The 19,134-nt window shown below is 35.7% G+C and overlaps 2 protein-coding genes across 4 annotated transcripts in view; both read right to left on the bottom strand.

The window, feature by feature from the left end:
* The window catches only part of LOC120631338 (amyloid-beta-like protein), a 201,435-nt gene that overhangs the window by 35,192 nt on the left and 147,109 nt on the right, over positions 1 to 19,134 (bottom strand). The window lies entirely within an intron of this gene.
* LOC120631339 lies at positions 1,670 to 2,794 on the bottom strand. Its single transcript, XM_039900835.1, has one exon. It carries the CDS (start codon positions 2,792 to 2,794, stop codon positions 1,988 to 1,990), a length of 807 nt encoding a protein of 268 aa, XP_039756769.1. The 3' UTR covers positions 1,670 to 1,987.

Here is a 19,134-nt window from a genome sequence, read left to right as displayed (position 1 = left end):
TTTACCCTTAGCTGCATTGCGTTTGGACATAAGTGCTTTGATATCATTAGTCAGCCATGGTGCAGGAAGATGCTTAATTTTAATAGGTCGTAGTGGAGCATGTATATCGTAAAGGCCGATCAAAATAGAGTTAAAAATATTAAGTTTGTCATCTATTGAATTAGCAGCAAAGACAGTCTCCCAATCATTGTCACTAAGATCTTCCATAAATTTATCATTGTCAAAGTTTCGAAAGCTGCGTCGCATAACTATAGTTGGCTTTTCTTTAGGAGGACGAATTTTAAAAGACAAGTAGACCAAGTCATGATAGGAGAAAGCCTCTGCAGGTAGCTGTCCATGACTGTCAACAAGATTCAGCGAAGATACCATCATCAGATCCAATTGAGAAGGCATACAGTTCGGAAAGAAATGAGTTGCATGCGTGGGTAGTAACATAAGATTGGAACTGTTAATAATATTCATTAAATTTTTAGAACGGTGGTCGTTTTTTATAAGGCACGTGTTAAAGTCACCCATAATAATGGTATGATCAACTGTGGATGAGTATTGTTCGAGTAAAGTTTCAAATGTTCCAAAATAATTAATATGAAGTGAAGGACAGTAAAAGACACCAAGAAGAAGTTTAATCTGACCACTCTGAACCTCAATAAATAAGTGTTCAGACGATTCAGAATACGTTGATGGAGACTTAGTTAAAATACGGAAGGGGATGTGACTCCGTAAATAAATTGCAACACCTCCGCCACCTTTACCCGTTCTGTCGTTTCTAATGAGATGGAAGCCAGGCAAACAGTAGGACGTGGAAGGGAGACAAGGTTTAAGAAACGTCTCCGACACAAGAATTGCATGAATGCTTTTTGTATCAAAAGAAGTCAGAAAATCGGAATAGTGCGAAGGAATGCTCTGTGCATTAATATGTACAACATTAAAATTTTTAGGATATGGTGAAAATGTACTATCAAGCGCAGAGTTAAGCGGTATAACTGTACTATGGAAGCTGTCATTGGACGAAGACGAGCCTGTACAATAAACATCTTCAATATCTGAATTAGTTTCGCTGCAATTGCTATTAAATGAAGTCATTATATAATAAGTAGCAATAATTAGCAATAAATAAATATAAATAAATAAATATAGTCAATAAGTTACGATAAAATTATATTCACTATTATATTTAAACTATTTATCAATGTAGCAATATTCTTCTTCGTACCAGCAAGTCATGTAGAAAATCACTTCAAATGTACAATACATATCCAATAAATAAAAGGAAAACAGTTAAAAATTGTAAAAAATAAAAATAATAATAAAAAAAAAGAAAAACAAGTTAGACTTGTAAAACAACTCTAAAGAAAAATAAAAAAAATAAAAAAAAATAAAACTCCCTTAAAATCATAACTCTAACTTGAACGTTGAGATTTAGGTACCTAGGCAGCTAAATAAAGGTCCAGTATGAAATCCTGTAATCTGCGCAGGCCCAAACTAATAAACAAACAAACCAAAATGATAATTATTTACAAAATTTGATAAATAACAAATATCACAATTTTAAAAGCCAAACTCAGTACACAATATACATAACTAATAATTGTATACGTATAAATTATAAATATAATATAAAAAATAAAAAGTAGTAAAAAAAAAACAAAATATTTGGGAATTTCTCAAAGAGGATATAAACATTAAAAACTGGTAATATTGACTTCACGCTTACAAAGCTTGTCTATGGTCGAAAAATGACAAGTGACATTAATGATCTAATGACAACTACAATTGACAATTCGAAAAGTTAATAAATGTTTGTCTCTTTCAAATAAATCACTTGTGGGTATTTTAGTTATTAGCATAGGATTACGTTTATCAATAACACCAAAGTAAAAATCTAAAAATCATCATCACACAAGTTTTAGCTAAACTATACCTACAACATATTAGGACAAAATTAAAAATTTAAAAGGGAATTGTACAGTAAAAGAATGTCCAGGCATTACTTCCTAACAGCTCTCCTAGCTTTCTCTGCCTGTGGCCTTGTGCTCCTCGGCGCAGGAACTGCAGAATTTGAGTGCACAACACTAGAGTGACCAGCCACAGCACTTGCTTGATCCGCAGTGGCAGAAGTGGTAGGCATCGAGACATTATCTAGTTTTGATATGATCACTTTGACATCTGCAACTGTGAAGACCCTATGACGTTTACCATCAGAACCAAGAACTATAATGGTTCCATCCCTTGTCCAACATTGAGAAACACCAAACTTTTGCCTTGCAGCCTGAAATGCATCGTGTCGCTCCTTTGTCAAGAACTCAGATATAGTGACCCCGGTGCCTTTTAACCGAGTTTTCAAGGACCAGACTTCATTTCTAACTGATAAGTCACTGAATTTTATCAATATGGCCCGAGCCTTGCCATCCTTAGGCTGACCCAAGCGCTTACAATAACTGAGCTTGGATACTGTGAGTTCTGGCAGGCCAAGATGACTGGACAATACTTTCATAACTGCAGAGGACACATTTTCTTTCTGCACCTCGGACACACCGTGAACCAACAGCATTTTCCTTCTACTCCGTGTCTCCATTATGTCATACTGTTTTGACAGTACCTGGACTTGTAGTTGCAGACTCTCAAGCGATGTCAGAACAAACACTCTAAATGCAGCAAACTGTGCAGCAACATTTGAAGATGGACTTGTAGCAGGAATTGATGTCTGAATTATTCGTTGAAAGTCAGCCATACGCGCATTAAAGTGTTCTGTTAGTGCAGAAATTGAGTGTTCAATAGAATGTAGATTATCCATGTTGTTGTTATAAATTAAAAGATTAAGTATTATGTATTTAATGGTTTGGATTACTTGCTGGTATGTAGAAGATTCACTATTAAAACATTTCACAGTTTAAAATGCATTTAATTATATTTTAAATATATTTAAACTCAAGAGCACTTCAAAAACACATGTGACGTTTTTAAGCACCTACCCGCGAAAAAAAAAAAAAAAAAAAACTTGTGAAAGATCACTTTTTGTCTCAATCAACTGATGACCCGGGATAGTTCACTGCTCCCTTCTTCTCTTTTTTCATTATTCATTATATTTATTTTGTTTCATATTTAATCTATTATATTATTTTAAGTAAATATCTATTTTATATATTATATATATAATTGTAGTTACTTATTTATTTATTTGTCTTCAGTTACAAATATTGTTTTTATATACTATATGTATATATTTAAGTAATTGAAATATTGATTTTATGGGTATATGTATATATGCACCTGTTTTTTATCTTCGCCATTGTTTTCTGGTGTGCAATAAAAGTATATTCATTCATTCATTCATTCATTCATTATTCTCTATCATAAAGCATGATGAGATGATTTATTCCCTATTACAATCTAGCCTAACTTTTTTTAAGGTCTTTTTTGTAATAAGTACCTACTATTTTACACAAAGACTATATAATTTACGTGTATATACTAGTACGCTATGATCTAAACTAGAACGTGTATAGTCTTTATGTTATTTGTGTCTTGAAATTGAATGCATACAAAGATACAGAGCGATGATTTCTCGTGATTAACTTGACTAATGATTAACTTATTTTTAATCAGTCTTTAATTATGATTTGGCATTTACTTTTTTCGCGTGAGCTTATAACTTAGTACAAGCACTTTTGTTGTCCACTGCACTGATCGACACTACACTGATCGTCAGTGGCGTACATGGCGGGTATGCAGATGATATAAAATGAAGAAAATGTCCAGTACGACATATAAATACTTAAGGGTATTGGCTTTTTATAGCTCTTACAATGCCTATCCTTAAGTTTTTTATAACCTGTACTGGAGAATTTCTTCATTTATATACCCTCTATGCACGCCACTGCTGATCGTCACATTTTACTAGCTCAAAGGGTTTTTCCCTTTTAAGCTTTAAACTTATGATTTACTTACAGCAAATTGATGATTGAAAAATGTAGTTTACGTCGTGGATTAAAAACTAACTACATTCGTTAACTCAAACCTAAAGCCAGGAGTGTTCTAAGTCTCTGGTCTTAGAAGAGCCCATAACAAACTTAGTTAGGTTTATTTTGCTATCACCATCTCACAGACGGTTAATTTTTACCAATGAAGTTAGAGCGATTCGGCATTTTTATTGTTTATGTAATCCTTAATATTATAATAGGTTACTTTTATAAGCTTTCGTTTTATGAAAACTTAGAGCGGGACATCTCTAAGATTTCAAAACATATAAATTTGGTAACTTGTTTCGTGGAGTAAGAGATAATAACCGGGAATCGCTTAACGTGCTCTTCGGGCACGGGGGTTGACAACGCCAAATTCCTAACTCCAGGTAGAAGCAGGCGTTAGTTTGCGGAAATCCATGATATATTATGAAAATTAACCTTAATTTGCTATAGTCCGTGAAAAGCAGGAGAATCTGTATGGTGTAATTTATGTGTTCTTCAATCGTTATACTCCACACCAAACAGATCTTCGGCATGCGTAGGGTACATTGACGAAAATTCTTTAATAGATCAGAATAGTTTGTTTTCTTTCGTAAGTTTCATTTTCAAATAACGTAGGCATTTTCCACAGCAAATATGCACAATATAAGCAGAGTTATAACAAAGCTGAATTTTATTACGAACGCTTAGCCATCGGTGGTTATTCGCGATACTCGGCAACCAATTTTCATATTAAACTGACGTTAACTGCTCAAAGGGAGTTTCATGAAACTCATACATTGTGCCAACATTTGAACGCTCAGCAAAACTTTCGGAAGCTTTGTACCACAAATTCCTTTGACCTTTTTGAAATGACTTTCAATTACGAAATGGCGGTTTACAAGGATATTTGAATGTCACTCATGTGATAGACAGGATATAGCAACATAAGTAATTAAACAAGAAGAAGGAGCTCTTTGGTAATTTTCACTCAAGTCATCTCGTTTGCTAATGTCGTATCCACTAAACTCTAATGGAAAATAATGTTCTGTATGCCAATATTACTAATGAGTGAGCGACCGCGAGCGAAGTAATGTAACGATGGTATCTTCCTCTTTTCATGTCTTTCACTATTACAATACAGTGATAGAATTGAATTAGCTGTAAAACGTTGTATTTTATCATAAGTTTAAGCAGATTCCTATCTATTGACATTCCACAAGATTTTATTTGGAATATTGATAGATATAAATTATAACGTTAAGGTATACGAACATTTCTGCCTCTTTGTTTCTAATACGCTGCTAAGAACCAATTAGCACTTTTACACCTTGAAATTAAAAGCGAATAGGCAACCAATCTCAAGCTGCATCATTACTTACCCACAGGTCAACCGCTAGTTTATAATTTAAAAAAACAGTTCAAATATAATCTGTAAGACGGTATAAAAGTTAAAGTTGTCATGTATCAAAACAAAACGCTCAAATATACTCGTAGGTATCACGTAACTTGGCTCCAGATCGTTAAATAACCCTACCTACTCTAGCATAGAATATTTTTTTGTACGAAAACTTTTGTTGGTCACTCTACCCTTTTATACTTCTTTGTTGTTTACCAATACATTCGGTAAACATGATAAATGGACGAACTTGGCGTTAGAACCATTTGTCTTGGCATCAAAGAAAAAGTCACCCGTTATTTACATAATACAAGGCAGTTTACACAGCTGCCAAGTTGCCAAGTTTCAAACACTTGGTAACTCTCATGTGGTTGATATGAAATTGAAAGGCTTTTCAAATCGTTGGATGAAGCTTTGTAAGGCGTTCAAGAAAGCCGTCTAAACAATGTTATCGGGGATGCTCTAAAATTTTATATTGTGAGACTGCGTTTTGAAAAATATGTGACGCTTAGATATTTTACCACATTTTACAGGATATCAAAATGCTTATAAATCAAATATCGATCCATATCTATTGTCAAACCACAAAGCACTTTTGTAGAAAATATATATCTTTATATATATATTTCTTGTGTGCGTGTGTATGTCACTGAACTCCTCCTAGATGGCTGGACCGATATGAATGAATTTTTCGGTATGCGTTTGGGTGGCGCCCTGGATGGTTTAGATTCACAAATCAGCCCGACAGATGGCGCTGGGGTCCGCTAGTATCTTTATATATATATTTCTTGTGTGCGTGTGTATGTCACTGAACTCCTAAACGTCTGGACCGATTTGAATGAATTTTTCAGTATGCGTTTGGGTGGCGCCCTGGATGGTTTAGATTCACAAATCAGCCCTACAGATGGCGCTGGGGTTCGCTAGTAGTATATATAAGTTTAGCCTGTAGTCCAACACGTTAGCCAAGTGCGGATTGGTGGACTTCACACACCTTTGACCTTTTTCAAATTCAAAATTTCTTTATTCTTGTATATATATTGTATTATGTTCACATAATTGTTTCTTCACCATTAAAGCTAGCATAAATCTTAAAAGGCTGGGAATCGAACTGTACGGGTACTGACCCCATAAAGGAAAACTGTTACCCGCTGGACTATCACCGGTATCGCATTTATTATTAAACAGAAGTTTTCAATGTAGAAGCTAGGGTTAAAATAGCTAAAGGGCATCAATATCGCAATACTAGCGGACCCTCGCGACTTCGTCCGCGTATAAGTCAACCTTAAAAGATAAACATATGCTGTCACGGGGTTTTTTAAGGAATTTCAAATGGGAATAACTTTGTAATGATCTTATAGAAACTTGGTGCTATGCTTCTATTGATGAGATGATCTACCTATAGCCTTTAGCCTTTCTCGATAACTGGGCTATCCAACACTGAAAGAATTTTTCAGATCGGGCCAGAACTTTCTGAGATCATCGCGTTCAAGTAAACAAACAAAAAACTCTTCAGCTTTATATTATATTAGTAAACTAAAGGTTGATAAAATATCAAATAGTATCAAAAGGCATGCAATACTGTGGTGTAAAGAATATTCTAAGATTCGCACTAAGCTATTGAAAGAAACCTCAATAAAATATCAGTGGCAAATAGAGATACATAGGGGAAGTATGTTATCGATTCAACGCTATGTAATTTTATGTTATGTGTTTGTCGTCGAAGTTGGAAGCCCACTAAGTGTTTATAACTTGGAACAAGTTACGAGTTGGATGTAATGAAATTTGTGTGCACCAGCACTTTATTTCTGTTTGAAGTTTTAATTAAATTGTATTGGGTGTGCGCATTCTTGTGTCCCACATAGTGAGCGGGGAAAGAATACGGGAAGAGGGACGTCTTAATATGGCGTAACCAAATATGACATAGATTAATGTTATCAATAGCCTATTACAGTTCATTGCCTCTCCCAAATGGATATGGGGGATATGGGGTACGGGGGATGGGGGTTTGCCCATTATTACAGCAGGCAGACGGTTTGGTGATCGCTGCATATGGTAGTAGTAGCACATAGGACGATGCTGCTATTCCCTTATTCTGCCTAAGTAAGGGTGCCTTCACGCTCATTTCATTACCAAAAGCTAAAGTGGCTTATACTTGAGCCTTGTTAAAAGTTAGCTGCTTTTCGAAAAATTGTACAGTTATGCGAATAAAGAATATCGTTTAGTGAACTTCAACCGCCCGTACCATTTTAAACAGCACTAGAGATGACAGCAACATTTTATGCTGCATGCCACATTTCCAATGCATTTTCCTATATTTCCACCACGGAGGCAAGGAAATAAACTGTCATTTTAAATACATTATGCAGTCGACACACCATTTATAGCCCCCCGATAATACTATTTATATATCAGAGTCAAACGTGTCGAGGAAAGCCATTTTCAAGCGCTATTTCGCTAGGTGTACCCTTTTCTTCCTACTAGACATGTTCTAATATACTGTTTTCACGGCAAGAGCGATTTCAAATGGCAAACAAGTTTTGTGACATGGCATTATTTATTGAAGTAAATAGGTGTACGACAAATTTGCAAAATCGTGCTGTGGGCAATAGTCTTTTTAACACTTACAAACTTCGAAATTTGAAAGCATTAGTTGGATTAGGTTGTGATCGGACGGGAGTCTGTTTTAGAGTTCCGTACCCAAATTGAACATCAAGCACACTCTCAACATTAGTGCATAGACAAATATTAAAATTCTTCGGTCACGTCTCCCGGAGAGACAGCAATTCCATAGAACGCCTTGTTGTGCAGGGCAAGGTAGAAGGCACTAGAGCACGCGGTAGGTCACCCATGCGATGGACCGATCAAATCAAATCTTCAGTGGGAGGTCCCTTGCATGAGTGTACCAGACTATCTGCAAACAGGGAGAAGTGGCGAATGATCGTGAGGCGAGTAACAACTGCCACAAATAATGTCCCACCGTGATGACCACGACCACTCTGGCAAGAGTGTTACGACAAAGAAGAACCCAAACGGTAAAAAGCAACCCTACTACTAAGACTCCGCTGTCTATCCGTCTGTCAATAGGCTGTATGTCATGAACAGTGATAAATCGACGGTTAATATTTTCACAGTTGATGTATTTCTGTTGCCACAACAACAAATACAAAAAAATAGAATAAGCTACATATTTGAGTAGGCTCCCATACGACAATCATGATATTTTGCCTTTATATACATAATGGTACGGAACCCATCGTGCGCGAGTCCGACTCGCACTTGGCCACTTTTTAATTTTTTGGTGCGAAACCATAAAAAAGAAATATTATTATGCTAAGTGGGCATTACATTTATGTAGCCTACTTGACATCGTTACATCAATTCAACTTTGGTTACATGAATGATGCGTGAGAACCACTACGGAAAATATTATGACGGTGAAAATGTACCCGTAGCAACATTGCTACACTTGGAAAATCTTCATTTTATATACTAATATTATAAAAATGAAAAAACAAAGCGATAATAGGATATTTTTGCGGGCGGCCAACGAATGTAATGACGTAGTTAGTTTTTATATACGACAAATGGTGTTAAAAAGATATTAGGCCCGTATTAATGAAACGACAACGGACAATAGGTTCAAGTTGGGTCTGAACCGGCATTGAATACAAGGTATAGGTCTTACTTTCTAAACTCATGTAGATTCCCGTAAAGTTGAATCTCAAACACTGCTGCTGAGTTATCTTTTCCAACAGTGTTGCCCGCTTGCAATTTCTATACAAATTTTGTGGCGAATCAACTACCGCTGCTCTTTAGACAGTTCTTATCAATAATCAATATTGCTAATGTCAACCAAAATAGTTTTAATTCTCTCAAGAATGTATATTAAAAACTAATTTTGCCAAGGTTATACGAAAAAAAGCCTTCATTTCAGCTATCTCAGAATATTTTAATGGAGAATTTATAATTTGAATCACGCTCCACGAGGAAGCCTCTCGAATTAATTGCTTTTTATGGGATCGCTCCTAATAACTGGGCGGCTTGTTTTGAATAATAATGTAGGTACACTTTATTGTTGTCCACCACAGAAATAGGAATTAAATTTTTGTTTTTAGTATATTCCTCTACAGCCCCTGACTCCAATCTCACCAAGATAGCAGCGAGCTAACCTTTTAGGGGTATGGCATATTAAACCCATATTCTATTCGGTTTCGAAATTCAAATTTTCTTTCTTCATGTAGGCCTATCACAGGCACTTATGAAGCGTTCATACATGTATTTTTACATAAAAAGGGGATGGTGGTGACTTCGTTCGCCAACCTAAAGCTACGAGGGTTCCAAACGCGGCCTGGTCTAAGAAGAACCCACATCAAACACAGCTGGCTTTTTTTTTGTTATCACCATCTCAGTGTAATTTCATGTTATGCCAAGAAATTAAAACAATTCACACCCAAGCTTTTTCATCACAAAGGAACGTACCGGAGCGTTCAATCGCTTGGCGGGACGTTTTTGTCGGTAGGATAACTAGCTAACTTCGGCTAGACCAGAGAAAGTTCAGAAATTAATAATTCCCCGCCAGGAATTAAACACGGAAACAATCGGATCCATAAAATCGTCAAAAATAAAACAACTTTAAAAAATTACGATAAAATACCATTGATAACATTGACTTCGTATTCAAATATTTTGATTACAAATTCAAATAGTCCCAAAATTTGCAAATCTTAGCACCTTATTAATTAATCATGCACTACAGATAAATAGAGACGCGCGGAGCGACGACAAAACGTCGATAAATAATTAATTATAATTAATAGCAGTGTCTTACAAACCTATTACCAACATTGAACTTAAATTGCCGGTAGATGCGAGCGTAATTGGATTCTAGAACATACTCGTACGAGAAAATTATAACAGCCTTGTGGTTTACATGTTTTAGCTGTAACTAGTTTCAGCGTACATTTCTAGTTCCCCGCGGATTTAAAATATGTATATACTAAAAAAATATCGATAACGTTTAATTTCATATTTATAGATTGTATTTGATTGATGTATTATAAATAGTGCTTCAGAGTTTTTATATGTTCGTTGATTTGATTGGGTAACAAACTAAATATATTCACTCATAGTGCCTTGTTGGTTGGTTGGTGAGCATGTTCGACTGCAGATCACTGTGTTCGATACCCGGGATGGGCCTGTAAATTTTAAGTACCAGCTCAGTGTTTAGAAATTGGTTGTAATTTACCCCTTGCTTCGGAGAACACGTTAAGATGTGAGAAAGAGGTAAGACGCAAGGCCTTACCTCTTTTCGGTCGAGTCTGATCTGCCATCCCCTCGCAGTGGAGAGTGCACCTGTGTTTACGCACACACTGGAGTTTTATCACCATAAACGAAATCTTACACCTCCTCTCACATAGGTATCTTCAGAAAAAAATTGATTTGTGATAATGTGACAACATTTTATTAACATGCAATAAGTTGTTAGCATGCAATAATACATTCTGCGTATGTGAAGAAGTTAGAAGAATACTCGCAGAAGTTTAATGCAAACTTCTGCGAGTATAATTTTGTAAGTATTACAGTAGATGGTAATTTGTACACCTTGTAAACCAAGTTGATGTAATGTGTTTCGACGGCCGATTGGCGCAGTAGGCGACCCTGTTTCTGAGTCCAAGCCCGTGAATTCGATTCCCACAACTGGAAAATGTTTGTTGAACATGAATGTTTGTGACAGTGTCTGAGTGTCTATATGTATATCATAACTATTTATGTATATTGTTCATTAAAATATTCATCAGTCATGAACTAGCTGCGGTGAAATTATCCCTGAGACAATTTAGAAATCATTAATTCTCAAATGATCATAGCCAGTAATCTAAAAAATTATTGGACATGTTATTTACTACTGTTGTTGCTAATATGATAGTATTATTTAGTATAAGTTACTTATCCATATGATTAAACAAAACTCCCGTATCATTAAGATAATTTTAATTAATAGTGAAATTTCATTTGCTTGTGTAAGATCTATAATTAAGTTTATCCATCGTAACAATTTATTTGTAGGTGTTTGTTTTCCAAATAAAGAAATAAAGAAATTATATTGACATATAAATAATTAGATTCATATTAGATTCACAGGAAGAGAAAAAAGTCACAGTTTTGATTACTATGGCTACGGTCCTTTTAGAATTAATTATTTCTAAATTCAGGAAGGATTTCATCGCAGCTAGTTCATTCTTTAGGCGTACGATTCGTAGTATGTTTGTTTTATAATGCCATAAAAGTTAGTCCGTTACTACAGTTTTACCCGTAGGTAAGTAATACTGCAATCTAAGGTAGTAGCGGGCTAACATGTTAGAGGTATAGATAGTATGTAGTTTATAACCTACATAAGCCTTTCCAAGTTAGCATGTTTTCATGCTCATGTCATTACCTATCAGCTAATCGCTCCAGTGGTAGAAATCGAAACAATGTGAAACAAAAAGTATATACTTACTTACGTAAATACTACCCGTAAGTACCTATCCGTAGATATATTTTAGACTTTATAAAAAGATAACTGAAATAGGGCTTGCAACATAAACGGTTTATCCTGCAACTTAATATATTCAAATCGGTTTGTCGATAGGACCGAACATAATTAATTCCCAATACAAGTTCCATCGATATCCGATAGCCCGTCCTTAACAACCCTACCCGTGCCTTATATTTGTGCGTGACATTAACCGTATTGATTTTGTTTGCGCGCGCAACCCTAATCCCCACCCCAGAGGAGGGGGAAGGGGGAGGCGAAAAAGGAACAAGGGTGAACGACGTTTCGATTCGAACATTTTTATAGGGGTGCCTGAATCCCTAAGGTTAATTCTACGATATGTAAGATACAAGAAATGCGCATTACCATTTTCCATTTAAGTGTCTTTGGATATAAATCGTTATTTCCTTAGTTCATCTTCAGCCTTATTTTGGTGATACTGATATATCATATCTTTTGTTATGTATGAACGCTACAGGGCAGGGGCTAGCTCTCAGAATGGGAAGGAATTAGGTCGGTTACCACGTTAACTAAGTTCGGATTGGTAGACTTCCGACAAAATTCAAAATTCATTTATTTCAAGTAGGTAATATAAGCACTTTCGAAAAGTCAAGTATGTTTGTTTTTAGTCACTCTACCACCGATTCGGAAGGCAGATTCTACCGAGAAGAAGCCTGCAAGAAACTCAGCAGTTGCTCTTTTCCATCATCACTTTACAATTTAACAATCATTGTTCTATCTTGTGTGAGATGAAAGCAGAGCTTCCAGGCAACGTTGTTATTAAGAAATTCATCAATAGCATAGAAACCTTGATGTATTAAATGTGTTTCTATGCATTTAATTCACCTTTGAGAACATTAGAGAGATCTCTGAAGCACGCAGTTTAACTATGTTTTCCTTCTCAGTTCAAGCAAAAGAATTGCCTAAAATTAAAAACGTACATAACTCTAAAAAGTAAGAGGTGCGTGTCGTGAAACGCATAAAACCATATTCTAATCAGTTTTTACGTGTCATCGTACCGGAACGCTAAATTGCTTGGCTTCACGTCTTCGTCGGTAGAGTGGTAACTAGCTACAGCCGGAATTCGAAATTTCAATATATACCGATATAAATAAACCGAAGACAGTTTAGTTGGCTTGGAAATTAAAATATTATGAAATTTGTCTTTACTTATTTGTAATTATAGAATAATATTATAATGAATTCATATGCATTTCCATGAGATAATTTATTATTTAACTAGCTGATACCCGCGACTTCGTTCGCGTGGATTATCGTTTCTTTATTCCCACGGGAACTCTCTTAATTCCCGAGCTAAAAGGAAGCCAATATTCATTTAAATGTCAAAGGCTACATGCATGGATGAAATTTGCATCCAAATCCGTTCAGCCATTTTTGAGTGATTGAGTAACGAACATCCACACTATCACATTTATAATGTTAGTAGGATAGTATATCTTCTTGTCGTAATCCTAAGGTTGCCTGGCAGAGATCGCTTTTAAATGATAAGGCCGCCTTTTGTATTCTACTCCAGTCTTTGTGTTTTTCTCTATTCGTCACTTATTCTCCTAACTGTGTAGTGGTGTTCAAATAAAGAGTTTAAATAAAATAAATAAATAATAACAATAACTACTATGTGACGTATAATAATAAAATTTATGAATAAATTACTATTGACTATTGATTACTTAGTCTTTTCAACCTTACCACCTTACATTAAGTTGATACAACAGTGAAGTTAAACAACGAGAGAACCCCAGTTCGAAAGGCCAAATGATTGTTAATTTAAGGCTTTTATCTGGGCTGCTGTATTGCTGTTAGTACCTCTTAAGATGCCTATCTGTTTCGTGAAGGGCTTTTAATGGAGAACAATGGATTTTATTGCCTTAAATAGTGTTTATTGTAGATAAGTATAGAAGAAATAATACATACACTGCCAGTAGGCAATAAATGGTTGCACTTCATACGTTTTGATCTATGTTTACATACTGGTTTTAACCGGCAGCTTTGCTCAGGTTAATTTCGATTTGAATTCAAGTTATTACAAATTGGTATACCAATTTTTTGAGTTTCATCATATCAACCGATAGACGTCCACTGCTGGACATAGGTCTTTTGTAGGGAGTTCCAAATTCCACGGTTCTGTGCCGCTTGGATCCAGCGGCTACCTGCGACGCGCTTAATGTCGTCTGTCCACCTAGTTGGGGGTCGACCAAAGCTGCGCTTTTACCAGTCGGGGCTGCGATTTTTAAGGTTACTTTAATATTAAAACTGAAATATGTGCTTTAAGTATTTGAAATTATTCGATCGATATGGAGAATATCGAGTTTTAGTGGAACTTTTATTGGTGTATCTTGAATTCCTTTTTTAATTAGCCTGCTACGTGGTAAGGTTCGGGTTCTGTTACTACTGTTTTCAATAGTCTATGACAGTCCTCTGCTGGACACCACGCTGGCCAGACGGGTTGGTGATCGCAGAAGGCAGTCGTAGGGCACAGGAAGCACAGAGAACGCTGCCCGTTCTCCGTTATATTTATATATATATATATATATATATATATATATATATAATTTATTTATTTAAGGGACAATGAACAGGTTACAACAACAACTCTTAAAAACTAAAAAAAAAATTAAAAAAACATAAGTGGAATATTGTAGACCCTCTTAAAGACTGCCACAACTTGCGAATACAAAACTATATTGTCAGTTAGAAGGAGACAAAACGATTAAGAGAGACATGAGAGTACTTATAAGCTGTAAGAACCATCAGGCTGTGACATAAACTTGACGAATCTAGCACCGCGAACAAAATATATATTCTATAAATTTATTAAAATATATATAAAATTATATTAATATATTCCCTTTGTCACCTCGTACCGCATACGACACCCGGGAAGAGGAGAGCTGGTGTAACTGTATTCTGATCTGCCGTCACCACACAGCACTACTTAAAGTGCACTTACCTAACTATCAGTTTTTTTAAGTTTGTATTTTAGATTTGGAACATGAAGCTCAAAAATAAGAAATATTTTAATTGGTGTCTACACCTTCCTTCAGAATAAATCTATGAGACACAATATCGTAAGTTATATCAACATCATCATCATCATATCATCCAATTAACGGCACACTACAGGGCACGGGTCTCCCCCAGTGAAGGCCGTAGTCCACCACGCTGGCCCAGTGCGGAACTGGGAGAAATCTCTGGCAAGCAGGTTTACGATGTTTTCCCTTCACCACCGTTGAAGCAAGTAATAAAAACGCACATAACTTAGAAAAGTTAGAGGTGCGTGCTGGGATTCTGCCCCCCGAAAGTGAAGTCGAAGTCTTACCCACGGGGCTATCACCGCTTCATACTTCTACTAAAAGTGCACCTACCTAATTATCAGTTTAATCCCTACTAATATTATAAATGTGAATGTAAGTTTGTTTGTTACGCTTTCACGCGAAAACTACTAAAACGATTATCACGAAACTTTGTACACATAGTCCTGAAGGTATTAGAAGTAATATAGGATGCTTTTAATCCCAAATTAAGTTCTTCTGGGAGAGGGGACGAAAGTGTTTGACGATTTTACACCATAACGCCGTCAAATGATAAATTTAAATTCAAAAACTACACCAGTTCTTTTTTTATAAAAGAATACACAACTTCAAAATTTCAGTACAATTACACCTAAATTGAATGCCACATGTCTTTCGAAAAACAAAAACAAACGCAGACGAAGTCGCGGGCAACAGCTAGTATGTTTATATTTAAGATTTGAAACATTAAGCTCAAAAAGAAGAAATATTGTAATTGGTTTCTACATTTCTTTCAGAATAAATCTATAAGACACAATATCTTTAATTAAATATTTACACTTAAATAGTATAAATAATATATTCCCGCATAAATTCATCCTTTCACCAGCGTCGCACCAATTTCAAACACCCATTCCGAATGATTTAAATAAGCACTCAGTTTTGAAACGGGGGATTATCAAACCCATATTTCGCCCGAGGCTTGTACAGATCGATTTTAAAATGTATGAACTCCGCGCTATTTATCATAAAATCAGCACGCGGTCGGAAATCTCGATTTTAGAATATAAAAGGGAATTTATGTGGGCACTGCCGAGTTCGTCTGTTATGCATTTTTCAAATATATCGCTATTACCCCTCTGGGACTAAGATTTTTCCACAGTAAAATTAACGAATTGGTACCAACTCGATAGTTGCACATAACGATAAAGATTTATATTCTATCTACCTACTCGTGTACGTGGTGGGACGTTTTTGTTGAGTATAATATTATTGAAATTTTAAAGTGAACTCATGCTAGCACAAGCACGGGGTATTTGAGCTGGTTCTTTAAAAATACCGATAGTTAAATGACAAGTGTCTTGAACTAAATTTTGTCTGGTGGGATGCTTGGGCCGTGGCTAGTTACCACACTACCGAGATAGACTTTTTAGCGTTCAGATACGATGTCGCACAGACATAGATTAGAACGCACCTCTAACGTTTCTAAGTTGTGTGCGGTTTAAGTAATTAAAATGTCACTTGCTTCAACGGTGAAAGAAAACATCGTGAGGAAACCTGCATGCCGCAGAGTTCTCCACAATGTTCTCGAAGATGTTTGGAGTCCACCAATTCGCACAGTGCCAGCGTGGTGGACAACGGCCTTAACCACTTCTTCATTAAATAAAACGTTTGACGAGCTCGAATAAATGAATGAAAACACTTATTTTGTACACCACAGATAAAGAACGGAGATAATGTGAAATATCCATTTCACAACAAAAGAGAGGTATCTAGATTTTAGAATATGTTAGAGAATTGAGATTATATCGCATTTTACGTTGTGTATACAGTGTTGGACGTATTTTATAGGTGTATTATCAATAAGATAAAATTTTACTGGTGATTATGCAAAGTGCAATCTAATGGCTAATAATGGTGCTGGGAGAAAATCTTTTACGCGTGGTTGAGCGTTAAACCCTCACTCACTCACACATGTACACACTTCAAGCATAGATTAGATAAAAATACGTCACATAGACACGAGTCTACTATTTATGCCCGTAAGGAAAAGTTCACCCTCTATCTTATAAGTGACCTACAGTGCCTTTGTGATTAAAAGTATAAAGTTTCCGCCCGTAACCGCCACGTTGAATTCCTATGAGATAAAAATAATTTTATGACATTTATAAATAAATAAGAAAAAATATACGAGACAATACACATTTCACTATCTAGCCCCAAAGTAAGCGTAGCTTGTGTTCTGAGATAGCTGATGAATATTTTAATAAATAATATAGGTACATCAATAGTTATAATATTCAGATTAACTCCCATATCCTGAAAAAAACATTAATGTTCATCACATAAACATTATCCAGTTGTGGGAATCGAACCCACAGCCTTGGATTAAGCAAATGGAGAAAGCCAGGTTGATGCCCACTGCGCCAATCGGCAGTCAAAATTATAAGGATTTGCTGCTATTACTAGCGTTCCTAATTTCATCTACGAGTAACAATGTTTTTTATCATTATATTATGTACAAAAAAAAATATCTTGAAACCTGAGCTTCAAACGCAGTGAAGCTACTAGGTTTGAAGTGAATTTGTTAGTAGATACGAGTATATGTTGTTAATCCTATGACATTAAGTACGGCATATGTTTTTTATGTACCGAAGAATAATTTGTATATACTATATTGAAGGACGATAAATGAGAAACGGCTATCATACCTTATACACATATCGAGACTCGCCGCAAAAATAAAATTTGTAGCTTGTGTACCCCTAACTTTGCCTTTACAAAACGGTTTTGCTACTTTCTGGGCCCCTACTTGTATAATAAGCTTAACGCAGAAGTGTTCATTCATAACTTGCCACTCATTCAGTGTAAAAATAAAGTAACATCTTTTTGCTTAGTAAATCTTACGAAGAAACAGAAGATTTCTTACAAACTTTAATTTAATTTACCTGATTGTCATTGTTACTTGAACCCTACCCCAAAACACACACACAAACACGCACACAAACACACACACACACACTTTACTAACTATTTTTTTATTTCCTTTTTTTCTTTTAAGTTACAATTATTAAAGCTACATAATAGTAATGTCTTAATTTCAATCTGTCTATGTATGTTCCGGGGGCGAGGGCTGGTTATCCTTAACACAGATAAAATCTAGCTAGGGTAGCCAGTTCGTCAACTCATTATATGTGCAATTTTGATGAAAGAATTAAACGATATTATTATTATTAAGATCATATTATCAGAGCTAAGCCGGTGTAACAGCGGCACATGAGGTTTAATACCTACCAGTCAAGTTGATGGACACAGCGGCACATTTGAGGACGTGATCCTTGCACGCCCTTCGAGGTGTTGTTTTTTTTATAGGTGATGGTTTTCCAGATACCATCAGGCCAGCTGCTTGGTCGGACAATTATAATACAAAATACTAATATCAAAGACTGCAAAGATGTGTCATAAAATAATTCAAAAAACCTAAAAAAAAACAGCAAAATGGTAACAACCAAATGTATGTACTCCATAGGTAATAAGGTGCAAACCAATAATGCATTTCTATGTGTATCGAGAAAATCGAATACCCGCGCAGAGCAGAGCAGGAAATTGGCAATTTCTGCGTCGAACGGACCGACGCGGACCAACGGCCGTACTATGAATATAATAAAGCCAACTAAAACACCCATTAGACAGTTGATTGCAATTTAAATTGCATGGCGTGGAAAACTTAACAATATTTATTTAAGAAAATTTTTCTAAACAAGCGTTATTTAGTTCATTTTTTCAACTTCTCTAGCCGGATTGAACGTTTTTAACCCCCGACGCAAAAGCGACGGGTTGCTATATGACGTGTCTGTGTGTGTGTATGTGAGTGTATATTTGTGTGTCTGTGGCTCCCGACGCAAAAGCGACGGGTTGCTATATTACGTGTCTGTGTTTGTGTGTGTGTGTGGGTGCATATGTGTGTGTCTGTGGCTCCTGACGCAAAAGCGACGGGTTGCTATATGACGTGTCTGGGTGTGTATGTGAGTGTAATGTGTGTGTCTGTGGCATCGTATATTCCGAACGGATTAGCCGATTTGGATATTTTTAGTAAGTTTATTAAGGATTATTATTAATTCTTCAGCTAAAGTAATAATTGTCACAGGAAAGTTACTGTACGTTTTATTAAGGCCCAAATCAAATATTCCAAGCAATAAAAGATCGAGATAATATTTAAATTATTAGACA

This window comes from Pararge aegeria, chromosome 18, assembly GCF_905163445.1.
Source record: "Pararge aegeria chromosome 18, ilParAegt1.1, whole genome shotgun sequence".
NCBI classification, from domain to species: Eukaryota; Metazoa; Arthropoda; class Insecta; order Lepidoptera; family Nymphalidae; genus Pararge; species Pararge aegeria.
Note: the sequence above shows the minus strand (reverse complement) of the source record. Positions and strands in the feature narration are given on the sequence as shown.